General features: G+C 39.3%; 1 protein-coding gene across 1 annotated transcript in view; it reads left to right on the top strand.

Annotated features, from left to right (window-relative positions):
- ZSWIM5 (zinc finger SWIM-type containing 5) overlaps positions 1-14,241 on the top strand; it is a 228,023-nt gene that overhangs the window by 179,557 nt on the left and 34,225 nt on the right. Inside the window, exons 4-5 of the mRNA XM_044770664.2 lie at positions 826-976; positions 11,443-11,622. Coding sequence (XP_044626599.2) covers positions 826-976; positions 11,443-11,622 — 331 coding nt within the window. The remainder of the gene's footprint in view (positions 1-825; positions 977-11,442; positions 11,623-14,241) is intronic.

A 14,241-nucleotide genomic window follows, 5' to 3' on the forward strand; every position in this document is an offset into this window, starting at 1 on the left:
TATGGTAACTCTATGTTTAATCATTTGAGGAAGTGCTAGACTGATTTCCAAAATGACTACATCATTTTACATTCCCACTAACAGTGTATTAGGGTTCTGATTTCTCTATATCCTCGTCAACATTTGTTGTTATCTGAATTTTTTATTTATTTATTTATATATATTTTTTTTGCTGAGGAAGATTTGCCCTGACCTAACATCTGTTGCTGATCTTCCTCTTTTCATATGTGAGTGGCCACCACAGCATGGCCACTTACAGACAAGTGGTATAGATCTGCATCTGGGAAATGAACCCAGGCTCCCCAAGTGGAGTGTGCCAAACTTAACCACTAGACCACTAGGGCTGGCCCTATCTGACTTTTTGATTCTAGCCATCCTAGTGGTTGTGAAATGGTATGTCGTTGTGCACAGCAGGCTTTCTTAATACATGCAGAGAACTTGTTTACAGAATATGAGGCCTTCTTTCTGGCTCTTTGGATGTGTTGTGCTTAGATACTTCATATTATCCTCCCCCTCTTCCCATTCCTCTCCTTCTTCCTTTTTTTTTTTTTAAAGATTTTATTTTTTTCCTTTTTCTCCCCAAAGCCCCCCAGTACATAGTTGTATATTCTTCGTTGTGGGTCCTTCTAGTTGTGGCATGTGGGACGCCGCCTCAGTGTGGTTTGATGAGCAGTGCCATGTCCACGCCCGGGATTCGAACAGACGAAACACTGGGCCGCCTGCAGCGAAGCACGCAACCTTAACCACTCAGCCATGGGCCCAGCCCCTCTCCTACTTTTTTATGACATGCAGTCACCAACCCCCTTTCCCCTCCTTATGTGTCAGGTTCGAGAGATGCTGCGGATGAGAGATTCCAATGGAGCCAGGATGCTGACGCTAATAACTGAGCAGTTTATGGCCGACCCACGACTCACACTCTGGAGGCAGCAAGGGACAAGCATGACAGATAAGTGCAGGCAGCTCTGGGATGAGCTAGGTAAGTCCCTATATCTCAGAGAAGTGCTCTGTCCTACCAGCTTGCCCTCTGGCAACAGTCTTAGTGAACACTTGCCATCAGTCATTACATGGATCTTGCTAAGTGAGTTCTAGCCCAACTGGTAGAAGATTTAGACTCTACAGAGGCCACCCAGAATAATTCTAAACTCACTTGTGTTGCTTCCACAGCACTGTGCTTTGCTACTGACATCAGCATTCTGTTCCAGACGTTACCACATAGAAGACTTTACTGAGAGAAAACCTCTTCCCTTGGCTTCTGTTCCATGGCTCTAGCCTGGCTTGCCAAATACTTATCAGCTTCACTCTTCTCATTTCCCTGGGTCTGCTCTTCTTTATCACTCCTAGACATACCTCTTAGACATAGGGCAGTTTCCAAGACTTGGGCCTTGGGCTTCTATTCTTCTTTCTCTATACTCCCTTGAGAACTTATTTTTAAATATCATGGTTTTAGAGGTTACCTCTATGATGATCTCAGCCTCATCTTCTTTCCAATTATCTGAGTTCCAGTTCCAGTTCCAGCTTCCCTTTGACCATTTCCATTGGAAAATCTCCTGATCACCTCAAGCTTGAGAAATTAAAAAATGAATTCGGGCCTTCTACTAAAAACTGTTTCCCTGACTGGGGCATTGGTACCATTATTCTTTCCTCTACCAAACTTATTGTCAAGCACTCATTTTTCTTTCATTCCCTACATCTAGTCACCAACTTCATTTGATTTCTCAACCTTCAAAATGCAATTAATGTCCACTCCCACTTTTTTTTTTTTTGATGAGGAAGATTGGCCTTGACCTAACATCCATTGCCAATCTTCACCTTTTTTGCTTGATGAAGATTGTCCCTGAGCTAACATCCATGCCAGTCTCCCTCTATTTTGTATGTGGGATGCTGCCACAGCATGGCTTGATGAACAGTGTGTAGGTTCGCACCTGGGATCTGAACTCATGAACCCTGGGCTGCCAAAGTGGAGCATGTGTACTTAACCACTGCACCACCGGCCCAGTCCCCCATTCCCATTTTTTATTTCCCATCACCAATGGTCTGGTTGAGGGTCTTGGGATTTGTAGATTAAATTAGACCTGTGGCCTCTTGAATGGCCTCTCTGTTCTGGATTCTCCTCATCAAGGTCATCTTCTTTGGTTGTCATTTCTCTTTATCATTCCCCTGCTCCAGGGCCAGTTTTGCAATGCTAATACTCAACTCCTTTTCCTGTTTTCAAAATCTTACATACCCTGAACTCACCATCCAATCATGGCCTCACTTTTGGGTTATACTGAAAAAGTTCTACATGGCATATTCTAAAGGTTCTAATACAGCTCCTCCATACTGCCTCCTCCCCAAAGAGCAACACCAGACTTTCCTCTTGTACAAAATCGCACAAGCAAAACTGCAGCTGGGATTGTAGTGAGTTCTTCTGGACTGATGCCCCTGCAGCATATATTTTATAGTCATAGGGCTGAAAACCTTTGGGGAATGAGGCTTGATGACTCTGGGACTGTACTTAGTTACTTTGGGGCTGCTAAGTGTGGGGTTTTGATTTGGGTGTTGAGGCTTTTTTATATCACCTACAGCACTAATGGCTTTGGAGCTCTCATTAATAACAAATAACTACATTATTGAATGTTATGTGCCAGTCTCTGTGTTAAAGATTGTGTTCACATTGCTTCGTTTAATTCTCATAACAACCCTATGAGGTAATTGTGTGTTTATTGCAAAGAATCAGAGAGCTCTGGTTACTTCTGGGTACAGAATAAAGTAAAGAATTATAGAAAACTGTCTCTGCCGTGGCACAGTCATACTTTCTGAAGTACAGGAATGTTGCACTATTAGTCTAAAGCTACTGCTCCAACCAGTTGTGACTAGAGTCACATGACACAATGCATGGCAACTTGGAAACTTCTTCTAGACTCTTTCCTCAGAAGGGATTGTAGGCATGGACTCCCTTCCAGGGTAAGACATCGGCATCTCCATATTGTTAGATGAGAAAACTGAGCTCAGAAAAGTTAAGTATTTTGTTCAAGGTCATACATTAGTAAGTGGTGGCTCTAACACTAGAACCACAATCTGACTCCAAATCAAACATCCTTCTGCAACATCTCCCTCAATTCTGTCTTATGTATTTTTCCCCCCAAAGGGCATATTTCTTAAGAATTTGAAATTAGCCTTTCTCAGAGAGTCAATTTTATCTGAGGCCTGAAGCTCTTGGAGTAATTTCTGTGACAGTTATGGAATTGGGCTTGGACTTTGGGGCAAAGGTAGGTGAGAAGAAGTAAGCAGAGCTGGCTCCCAGTGCTTTTAAATCTCCTGTTATATAGTTGGGTTCATCATGAAAGTTCTTGCTTCTGACATTTTCATATCTTAAGAAATTGCTATATCAATCTTCCAAGAAACTGTCAGCATTCTGCAAAGACAGTAGTTCTCAAACCTCTCAAAATCACCTGGAATACTTGTTCAAACAGATTGCTGGGCCCTATCCTCAGAGTTTCTGATTCAGTAGGTTGGAGTGGGGCCTGATAATTTGCATTTCTAACAAATTCTCAGAGGATGCTGATGTCGCTGTTCCAGAGACCACATTTTGAGAACCACTGCACTAAGAGAAGCCTTATTGGGACAGGTACTATAGCACAGTGCATTCGTGCTTCCCCTGACTACCATGAGGGCTCCTTGCCGGTCACGAGTTGCTTACCAGGGGAGGGCCTAGGCACGGTTTGCAGGAATTTAGAGGAGTGGGCTCACTACTTTCTATCCCTGAACCAAAGAGAATAGAAGCAATCAGACATGAAGTTTTCTCATCTCCCCATGTCTATACACACATTCTTTGCTGTCTTTTCTGTTAAAAATCTATAAAGTATCTCTGCTCCCATCAAAGGCCAATTCTTACATATTTGCTCTGGGTCCTATGCCATCTCCTTTTCTCAAGAATTTTGCTCCTGCAGTTATTTCTTTTCTCTGGCATCATTAATTTCTCCCTCTCTACTGGATCAGTTCCATCAGCATACAAATACGCTCTAATATCTTTAATCTAAAAAAAAGAAAAGTGCCTTTGATGTTCCCATCCTCCTTCAGTTGTCACCCCATTTCTCTTCTTCCCTTCAAAGCAACACTACTGGAAAAACTTGTCTGCAGCCACTCTTTCCATTTCCTCACCTCCATTCTCTCTTGAACCCACTACAGTTGAGCCTCCTTGCTCATTGCTGCCCCTCTACTGAAGTAGCTCTTGTTAAAATCATCAGTGCCTTCCATATTGCTAGACACAATGGTCACTTCTCAGTTGTTATCTTACTTGACCTCTTAGCAATTTTCAGTAAAATTGGCCATACCATTCTTGAAACTTATTCTCTTGGCTTCCATAACCCCATACCCTCCTTCCAAAACCCTGGTTTTCCTCCTACATTCCTGGCTACTTTCTCTCAGTTTGCTTTGCAGGCTCCTCTGCCTTTCCTTAGCCCTTCTAAATATTGAGTACTCCACAGCACCCACTTGCCTTTCTACATTCTCTACTTAAGTGATCATATTCGGTCCCATGGCTTTAAATACCATCCAGATGCAGGTAAGTCACAAATTTATGTGTGTAGCCCTGACCTTGCTCCTGAGCTCTAGACTTAGTGTCCAGCTTCCCACCACTTCTAAAAAACATGTCAAACTAACATAACCACCACAAAACTCCTAATTTTCCTGACAAAGCCTGATTTTCTCCTTGTTGTCCCCATCTCAATACACAGCAGCAGATGTTATTCAAAAAGAAAATCTGAGAATCATCCTTGGTGCCCTCTGTTTCTACCTTCTCTACACCCAATCCAAGACCTACTGACCCTCAGTTGGAAGAATGAGTGAGATAATGTATATAAAGTGCTTAATATAATGCCTAGCCCATAAAAAGAAAGAAATTACAGCTATCATTTTATTATTATACTTAACATACAATAATTATGTAAATTTTTAACTTCCTTAATAGCTACTTTTGATTAGAGTTTTTGACACTTTTTTTAAGTTGCTGGAAAATATGCTTTTGGATACTGGTAACACAGTCCCATAGTGCTATTATATGCAGACAACTGCAGGATTTTTTGCTTTGGCTCTTTCCTAGAGATGTAATGGTCTCTGAGTGTTTTTGAAACAAATTCATAAGGACTTAATTAATAAGACAAAATTCATTTTTAATTTATAGGTAAAAGTATATATACTCACTTTCTAGGAATCCCCTTTTTAATATCTAAATGCCTGGGAAATAGGAACTGCTTAATGACTAGAGTTAGCGCCCTGTTTTTTTACTACTTAAGCCTCTCTCAGTTCACCCAGTCTGTTTTCTGTTCCTATTATCCTATTGATTTTGCCATCTATATGGTCACTAGAGTCCATCTGGTTGCCAAATCTAATGGCCTCTTTTTGGTTCTCATTCTACTTTTGAAGATCAAATGTGAAAATATTTTACTGCTCTATCAATGAAAAGCACTTCTTAAACTGTAAAGTAAATGTTTGTTACTAATATTGACATTCTGCCACATGAAACGTTGTAATTGGTTTGTGTGTCACCAATTTCTGCCGGTTCTTCCATCTCTCTTCTTTCTTTCTCTTTTGCTTATTTCTCCTTCTCCTCTGCTCATCACTTAGATGTTGATGTTTCCTCAGAATTCTGTTGTTAGCACTCCTTTCCTCTCATCCTAAATGATGAGATTTTCCTATCTTTTTTGTTTGTTGGGGGGTGGGCCCCCAGCCCTCTGCGCATTAATTTTAGAAGAACCATCAGTGTAATACAGATACCATAGGGAAGAACTACAACGTGAAGAAATAATCTTTTCCATGAAGTTTATACAGGCCTTTAGAATTACTAAGTCCGGACAGTGGAGAAAGGAATTCTTTTATGATTTGAATATCTGTTCACCTTTCTTACTGTGGCAATGTTCCAGGTTTTTTACCTCCTGTACCTACATATTAAGGATTTCTTGCCACCTGGTGTTCATATGGTAGGAACTCCCCCTGAAGGACTGAAAGCTAACATCCTGGATTACAAAAATTTTCCACCAAAAGGAAAAAACATCTAATAGACTAAATATCCAAACGGACCAAAATGACGCCTGAGAGCATCTTTGCCTTAGCTTATGTCCTTTCCCCTGTTTGGGTGTACACCCTCCCTCCATCTCTCTGCCCAAAGAACTCCTACTTATCTCTTGTTCTTCTTTTTAAATGAAGTAATACTTGTATACAGGTTAAAATGTCAAATAGTTCTTTATAATAAATAAACTTTATAATAAAAAACAGCATTTCCTTGCCCTATTCCTTCACATTGCCAATTCCCACTTCTCAGAAAGAGCAATTTTTAATTCTTTTATCTGCTTTCTCTAATATACCTCCACATTTCTAAATAACTGTCCTTTCTTGATTTTTTTAATTCTAGATATTATGTTTTGTTTTCCTACAATGAAAGATGAGGATTTACTTCTCTAAGTGTCACACTCTTAGTGTTCTTTCCAAACAGGCTTTCTCATTCTTTTCAATGTGGATAGCTTGAGAATGTTCCAAATCTTTAAGTTCGGCTTCCTTTATGATTAACAGTTCCATTTTTAAATCATTTCTCTCTTCTCACATTTTACTATAAGCAGTCAACAGGAACCAGGATGCTCTTTCAATGCTTTGCTTAGATATTTCCTCAGCTAATTTCATCACTTGCAAGTTCTACCTTCTACAAAACACTAGGACATGAACACAGTTCAGCCAAGTTCTTTGCCACTTTATAATAAGGATCATCTTTCCTCCAGTTTCCAATAACATATTCCTCATTTCCATCTGAGACCTCATCAGAATGGCCTTTACTGTCCATATTTCTACCAACATTTTGTTTAGGATTACTCGGGTGTTCTCTAAGGAGATTGAGACAGCTGTCTTCTTTTCTGGGACTTCACCAGAATCATCTTTAAAGGTCTATTCACCGCAGCATAGTCTTTTTCTAGCGTGCAACTCAAAACTGTTCCACCCTCTACCCTTTACCCATTTCCAAAGCTGCTTCCACATTTCTAGGTATTTATTTGAGTAGCACCCCACTTCTTGGTACAAATTTCTCCTAGTCTGTTTGGACTGTTGGGCTGGGCTATGACAGAGTACTATAGACTAGGTGACTTATAAACAACAGAAATTTATTTCTCATATTTCTGGAGGCTGGGCAGTCCAAGATCAAGTGACCAGCAGATTTGGTGTCAGGTGAGGACCCACTTCCTGGTTCATAGACAGCCACCTTTTCTCTGTGACCTCACATGGCAGAAGGGACAAGGGATCTCATGAGAGATCTCATTCTCATTGAATCTTTAGCACCTGATACATACACACATGTGCTCATACAATTAACTTTTCCCTCATTCTCCCAAAATAGTGATATTGTGATTTGGGGTTAAATCAATATTAAATGTTTACATTATTATGAGTATATAAATACAGTCATGCACCACATAATGACGTTTTGATCAATAATGGGCTGCATATATGACAGTGGTCCCAGATTAGTACCATAGAGCCTAAGCGTGTAGTAGACTTTACCATCTAGATTTGTCTAAGTATACTCTATCATTGTACAACAACGAAATCACCTAATGATACATTTCTCAGCACATACCCCATTGTTAAGTGACACATGACTGCATTATTTGTAGCACAATCATGAAGAATACTAATATACATTTACATTCTTATACAACTTTTTTCCCTTCAAGAATTAATCACTTTAATTACTTAATTACTTAATCTAATTAATTAATTTGTTTGTTGTTTGGCTTTTAGGGAGGTTGCACATTTTTCTGTCATTATCATTAATTTAACCCTCAAATTGTCCGCCAGAAATGTAAAGTCTTCATTCAATATGTTTGGTCACATCAAATAATCTATCAATTGTACTATCTTCTTAGAGATATCCCTTCTGGAAACATCTGTTTTCCTATCACTGATTTAGATTGTTTGTTTGCTCTCTAAACTTGCTGCACAGTAACCATGCAGATACTGCTCTTCACTGTCATTCTAGGACTTCCATTTTCTTTTTTCTTGTGTTGGACCCCCTGTTTTCTGAATCCAACTTCTTACTCTCTTTGAGATTTCTCTCTCACTTTGGTGGAGTACATCTTCCAGTAGCTTCCTAAGATAGGGTACATGGGAAATGAATTTTCCGCAGTCCAGGATAAATTTTACATTGCTGAATGTGTGTATTTCACCCTTACTTTTGATTGATACTTTGGTTGGGTGTAGAATTCTAGGAAAATTTTGTCCTTTTCCCTTAGAATTTTGAAGACAATTCTCCATTGTCCACTAGTTTCCGGTTGCTGTTGTGAAGTAACAAATGATTCTGGTTCAAGAGAATATCTTGTTTTTTCCCTGTGGAACCATATATTTTCTCTTTGTCCCCATTAATCTGAAATTTCACAATGATATCACTTGCTGTTGGTCTTTTAAATTTTTAAAAAATCTGATCTACTTAATACTCAGTAGACCTTCTCAAATGGGAAATTTATGTCTTTTAGTTTGAGACATTTTCTTGAAAAATTTTTTTTCATTTCCTCATCCCTATTTTCTCTCTTTGTCTGGAACTACTCTTGTCATTTGGATATTAGCTTCTAGGTTACTATTCAGCAGGCTTAGAGGACAAACAGTCTAGATCAGGCATAAGAAAATAGAAGATTCCAGAAGGGATATCTCTAAGAAGATAAAATTGATAGATTATTAAGTATGACTGAACATATTGAATGGAGATTGGTCGTCTAATTTTTTTATTTTTTTTCTCTCCTTGTTTCCGTATCTTTTCTCTCTCTCTCTCTTTTTTTTTTTTTTTTTGGTCTTTTATCTCTGGAAACTTTTCTCAACTTTGTCTTACTAATTTGTAACCTATTTTTTGTCATCATATTTTTAATTTCCAAGAGCGCTTTTTTGTTATTAGTGCATCCAGCACTTGTTTAATAGATGTAATATCTTCTCACTTTGAGGATATCAGTTACAGAGTTTTTAAAAATTTTGTCTGTTCTCTGCCTTGTTTGTATTGCCTCCAAGTTTTTTTGTTTGTTTGCTTGCTTTGTTATCTATGCTTTCTGTTAAGATTCTTTTCTAATATGTCTAGTGTTCCTTAGCTGTCCACTCCTATTTAAGAGTAAGATACTTGAAAGCTAGAAGGAAGCTCTGTGTGTATGTGTGGCCTTGTCAACCAGTCAGCTTAACTGAGGATGATCCGGCTGGGCTTTTTCATTGAAGAACCCCAACTATCAGTATCTGCAGTGTCTTTACCCCTTGGGCTCTAGTTCCGAGAGATGAATCCTCCAATCTCTTATCTCTGGGTTATAAGCCTGTCACAGTCTTCTCAGAACCAAGTGGGGAAAGAGAGTTGGATTGGGGCTGGAAGGGGCGGAGGTGGTGTCCATTTATTCAGAAACCCCACCCTCAGTTGTGTGTAGTATTCCCAGTCCAGAGCCTCTCTGAATAACCCTTTCCAGTGAGTAAAACTCTGGGCTTCTTCCAGGAGAGTGAAGAAGCAGGCACTCAGCTACCTTGAATAGAGAAGGAAACCTGGGAGCCTAAGACCTCTGACAAACTTGTAACTAATTCTCTTTTCAGCCCCACATTTAGTGGGGTTCTGCAGTATGAATCAGTCTGCCTCCAGGCTTTCCTAACTGCTGATGGAGGTTTCAGCTTTGTTCTGCTAAATCAGTTATAACTCATCCACATGCTTTCCAGATTCCAAAATTTTGTGGCCATTCTCTTTCATCTTTCCCATTCTCTGTGTCTATGTGAGTTTATACCTGTTTTTATCCCTTTACTTTCACTTTAGTGAGGTTTCAGGAGATAGTGGTGATAAATGTATGTGTTTAGTTAGCCATCTTTACCCAGAATTAACTCATGTTTATTCTTCAAAGTCAAACTCAGATGTCATTTCCTTTCTATAACTTTTCCTGACCCCATGTGTAGAATTAATTGCTCAATGATATATATTCTCATAGGACTTTATATATGTCTATAATAGCATTTGCCATGCTTTGTTATAATTATTATTTGGGTAACTTAATTATAATCCCCTTGAAAGCCATCATTATATACTACTATTATATTACATAGTATAGTTTCTTTTTCATGGTAGATTTTTTAAATTGAATTGAGCCAAGAGAAATGAATTTTCATCATCTTCAGTTAGTATCTAAAATTGAGGCTAAAATGACCTTTTAAAACATTCTTGTTTGACTTTTTGTATATGTGTGTGTATGTGTGTGAGGAAGATTGACCCTGAGCTAACATCTGTTGCCAATCCTCCTCTTTTTGCTTGAGGAAGATTGTTGCGGGACTAACATCTGTACCAATCTGCCTCTATTTTATGTGGGACACCGCCAGAGCATGACGTGATGAGAGGATCCAAACCTGTGAACCCCATGCCACTGAAGCAGAGTGCACAAACTTAACCACTACGCCACCAGGCCAGCCTCCCATTTGACTTTGAGGGACCTTGAAATAGTGTCTGAATTTACCTCCATCCATAGATGTAGCTCCATCCCAAAGGATATTTAACTTCAGACACTCTGCAGCCAGGCTTATTGCTAATTTGAGATTGTGCATATGTCTGGCACAGCCACATAGCCAACCTTGAAAAGAAGAAGCAGATTTTCTTGAAAAGAAGGGTGATGTGGTCAAAGAAACAGTACTCATTTATTATATGGAATATCTGATACTCTGCTAGAGTGACAGAGAAGATCCAAGAATGTGATAGTTTTAAGCATCACAGTTGATCAACAGTATCAAAATCCAAATCCAAATAAACCTTTTCCCTGGAAAAAGGAAATACTAAAATTCTGCTCTGTGCCAACTAATATACTAGGCCTTTTACAAATGTTATTTAATTCTCACAGTATCCCTACAAAGTACTTGTTTTTATGATCTCAGTTTTATAGTTGAGAGATTTGAAGCTCAGAAAGTCTAAGATCAACTAACCAAAAATTCAAACCTTTCTAAGCACCTCCCTTCTGACCCTGATCCTTGCATGAAATGCCCTCCCTCTGTGCTGCTACTGTACCCTGAACATATCTTAACACTTATATTCAAATGACGTGTTTATCTGTCTCCCTCACTAGACTGTTCCTCAAGGATAGGAACAGTGTCTTATTCTCCAGTACAGGACCTTGAACATAGAAAGCTCTCAGTGAATGTTGTTGGGCTGCAGATTTGAGCTCAGAATTCAAGCCCAAATCTGTCTTGTTCATCATTGGAGGTACACATCCAGGTATCAAGATGGTCCCTCTGCTTTAAAGAAGCCTTGAGAAGGAAAGATAAACCAGTTCTGAAAACTTTAGCAGATCTGGTTTTTTATATTGAGAAAAGCTGATGTTTTGGAAACTTTTCCTGCCAACTAAAAATGGAAGAAAAGAGTAAACCGAAAAATTGAGACTAATGCATACATCAAGAAGGGACATCAAGAATAGGGGTTGCTTTATTTTCCAGGGGCCTTATGGGTGTGCATCATTTTAAATCCACATTGCAAACTGGAGGAAAAATCCTGTTGGCTGCAGAAACTGCAGAAGTGGAGTGACCTGGATGTCTGTCCCCTGGAGGATGGGAACTATGGGCATGAGCTGCCCAACATCACCAACGCGCTTCCCCAGAATGCCAATCACAACCCAGGTGAGCCAGATATCCTTTTAGAGTCTCTGTGCCTGGAACTCCAAAAGGTCAGAGGATAAAGCCCTGGAACAAAGGTGGCTGGACAACGTTTTGGCTGTCAGAATTGTCATCCTAAATAATAAAAGCCTGTCCTTTTGTTTGTCTTGAAATGCCAGACCTTAAATAAGGGTAAGTGCTTATCTTCGACATTGAGGATGCTGTCCTTTCCCCCATCTAGAGTGTCCTTACAGTGCCTAGCGTAAATTCCTAGAGCCCTCTGCATGAATTCTCTTTGCCTTTCATGTTCTTCATGACTAAGGGATCTTGGCCTCAGTTGGGGTAGGTTTTAACTCAGAAGACCTACCTTTTTTCAGAAGGCCTGGAAAAAACAGCTTTAAAAAATGTCCTGACAATTTCCTTTCTTACTTTTTTCTGTTTTCCTCACATTTTTATAGAACACATAGCTAGGAGGGGTCATGCTCCCAAGTTATTGCTAGGACTCTTGCCTCATTTTAAGAAAAATCCAGTACAGTGATACTGAACCCTCTGCCTTTTGAGCCCACTGGCCCACAGATTTCACTGAGCATCAGCATTTACAAAAGTTTTAGTTCATCTGACTCAAGCTATTTGCTGTTGGTAACTGATTGCTCTTTAGCCTATTGGGAACCTTTATTAGTAGGAGATTTTATCAGACATTGATTTTATGTGTATTCCCTTTTATTTTAAGTGATAAATCTACTGATATTTTTAATCTCAAGAAGGCAATCACTGAAATTATTGTTCTTGCTTGGTCTTCATCTGCTAAACCATAATTGATTATCAGTGTATTTAAGCTAACAAGAGGTGAAAAGGCTACAGTTTTGCCACTTCTTTAAGCTTCCCTTTATTGCACTCATCTAACCTCCACAACACAAGAAGCCATCCTTTTAGTACTGATTTTGGATTGGCATAGAGGGAGTCAAGTGCATGTAAACACATGCCACTAGTCTGGCAGTTTCTTCCTTGTCATAAGATATTGGTTATTCATTGTTACTCGTTCTCATTTGTGGATGTTGCCTCCTCTGCAGTCTTCTCAAGTTGTGGCTGGTTTATCTCTCACATCTCTTTACCTCTGGGCCTGATGGGGCAGTAGGCATCCTGCTTATTCTTCATTGTCATTTCTACATCATTGTCCACCCCTCCTTCCTAAAATACCCTCCTAGCTTTTAAGTTTATGCTGTCAAAATGTACTCTCTGCTACCCTCCTGGTTTGGGTCATTTGTTGACCTCTGGCTCAGTCTCCCTCATTCCTTGAAGATTTTTGACTGTTGGCCCGCTAACACTACTCTCTGTCACTATTCTGTCATAATTCTTGATGAAGTCAGTAGCCACATAGATGATCCTTCCAATATTCTAGCCTCTCAGTTCTTTGACCTCCTCTCTTTTAATTGTCTCGTCTTCCACCATAACTAGCTATGCAATCCCAAGATCATACCCTAAACCTTGTCATTACCAATAACTACACCTTCTTCACAATCTCAATTTCAAGCGGCTCTAATTACCTTCACCAGTCTTAAACTAGCTTATTTTCTCCAGTATCCCAATTCCAGTAATTCTTCGACCCACTAGAAATTTTGATCCTTCCGCTTTTTCATTCTCATTTTCCTCCTTATCCAGGTTAGATTCTTTGTGCGTCATTATGATCACTCCCTTGCATACACACTCAATCCCATCTTTCTCTTTGTTACACTCATAGAATAAAACCCTAACCTTCAGAGTCCAGTCTAACTCTCTAAGTACTCAGTGCTCACACTTGCACAGCTAAACATGGTGGAAAGAAACACAACCATGATAACTGGTCTTATTTTAAGTTTATGACCACTAATCTCAAGTGGGTCTGTAGTACTGTCCAGACATCCACTACATTTCCCTAGTCTATGCCTTCTTTCACTTTTCTAAATTACTATTTCATACCATCTTTTCCTACAACTTTCTGTACTTTCTCTCCTTCCTCACTTTCAGCTGATAGCTTTGCTTCCTTTTCACTGAGAATATAGAAGCAATCAGAACGTCTCCTTCTGTTTGTGCCCATCTACTCTGCCTCTTCTCCTGTTTTAGTTTGTGCTTCTATCTAAGTCCAAACCCTCTACTTATTCTTGAGATCCTCTTCCTTCTCTTTTATCCAGGACATCACTCCAGGACTTATCTCCTCTCTCTCTTGCATCACAGATTTTTGTGGATTATTCCTATGAGTATGCAAGCACATTGTTTTATCTCTCATCCTAGAACAAAACAATACAAAACAAAAAACACTCTTGTTGACCCTACATGCTTCTCTAGCTACCACTCTATTTTGCTGAGGTATTAGAAATAAGTGGAATTAAGAAAAATAATTTAAAAGAATAGTATGTGTTTACCATCTCTACTTCTGCTCTTATTCTCCCTTGAACTCACACCAGTAAGGCTTTCATCCCTCCACTGTGGAAATAGCTCTTGGATTGGTCACTAATGCTCACCATTGCTAAATCTGATGGTTGATTATCAGTCATAATCTTACTTAACTTATCAGCAGTATTTGTGACAATTGATCACTCTCTCCTTGAAACACCTTTTTCATCTTATTTCTAAAACGCTACTCTTGTTTCTCCTCTTACTTCATTG

Source organism: Equus asinus, chromosome 5 (genome assembly GCF_041296235.1).
Source record: "Equus asinus isolate D_3611 breed Donkey chromosome 5, EquAss-T2T_v2, whole genome shotgun sequence".
NCBI lineage: Eukaryota > Metazoa > Chordata > Mammalia > Perissodactyla > Equidae > Equus > Equus asinus.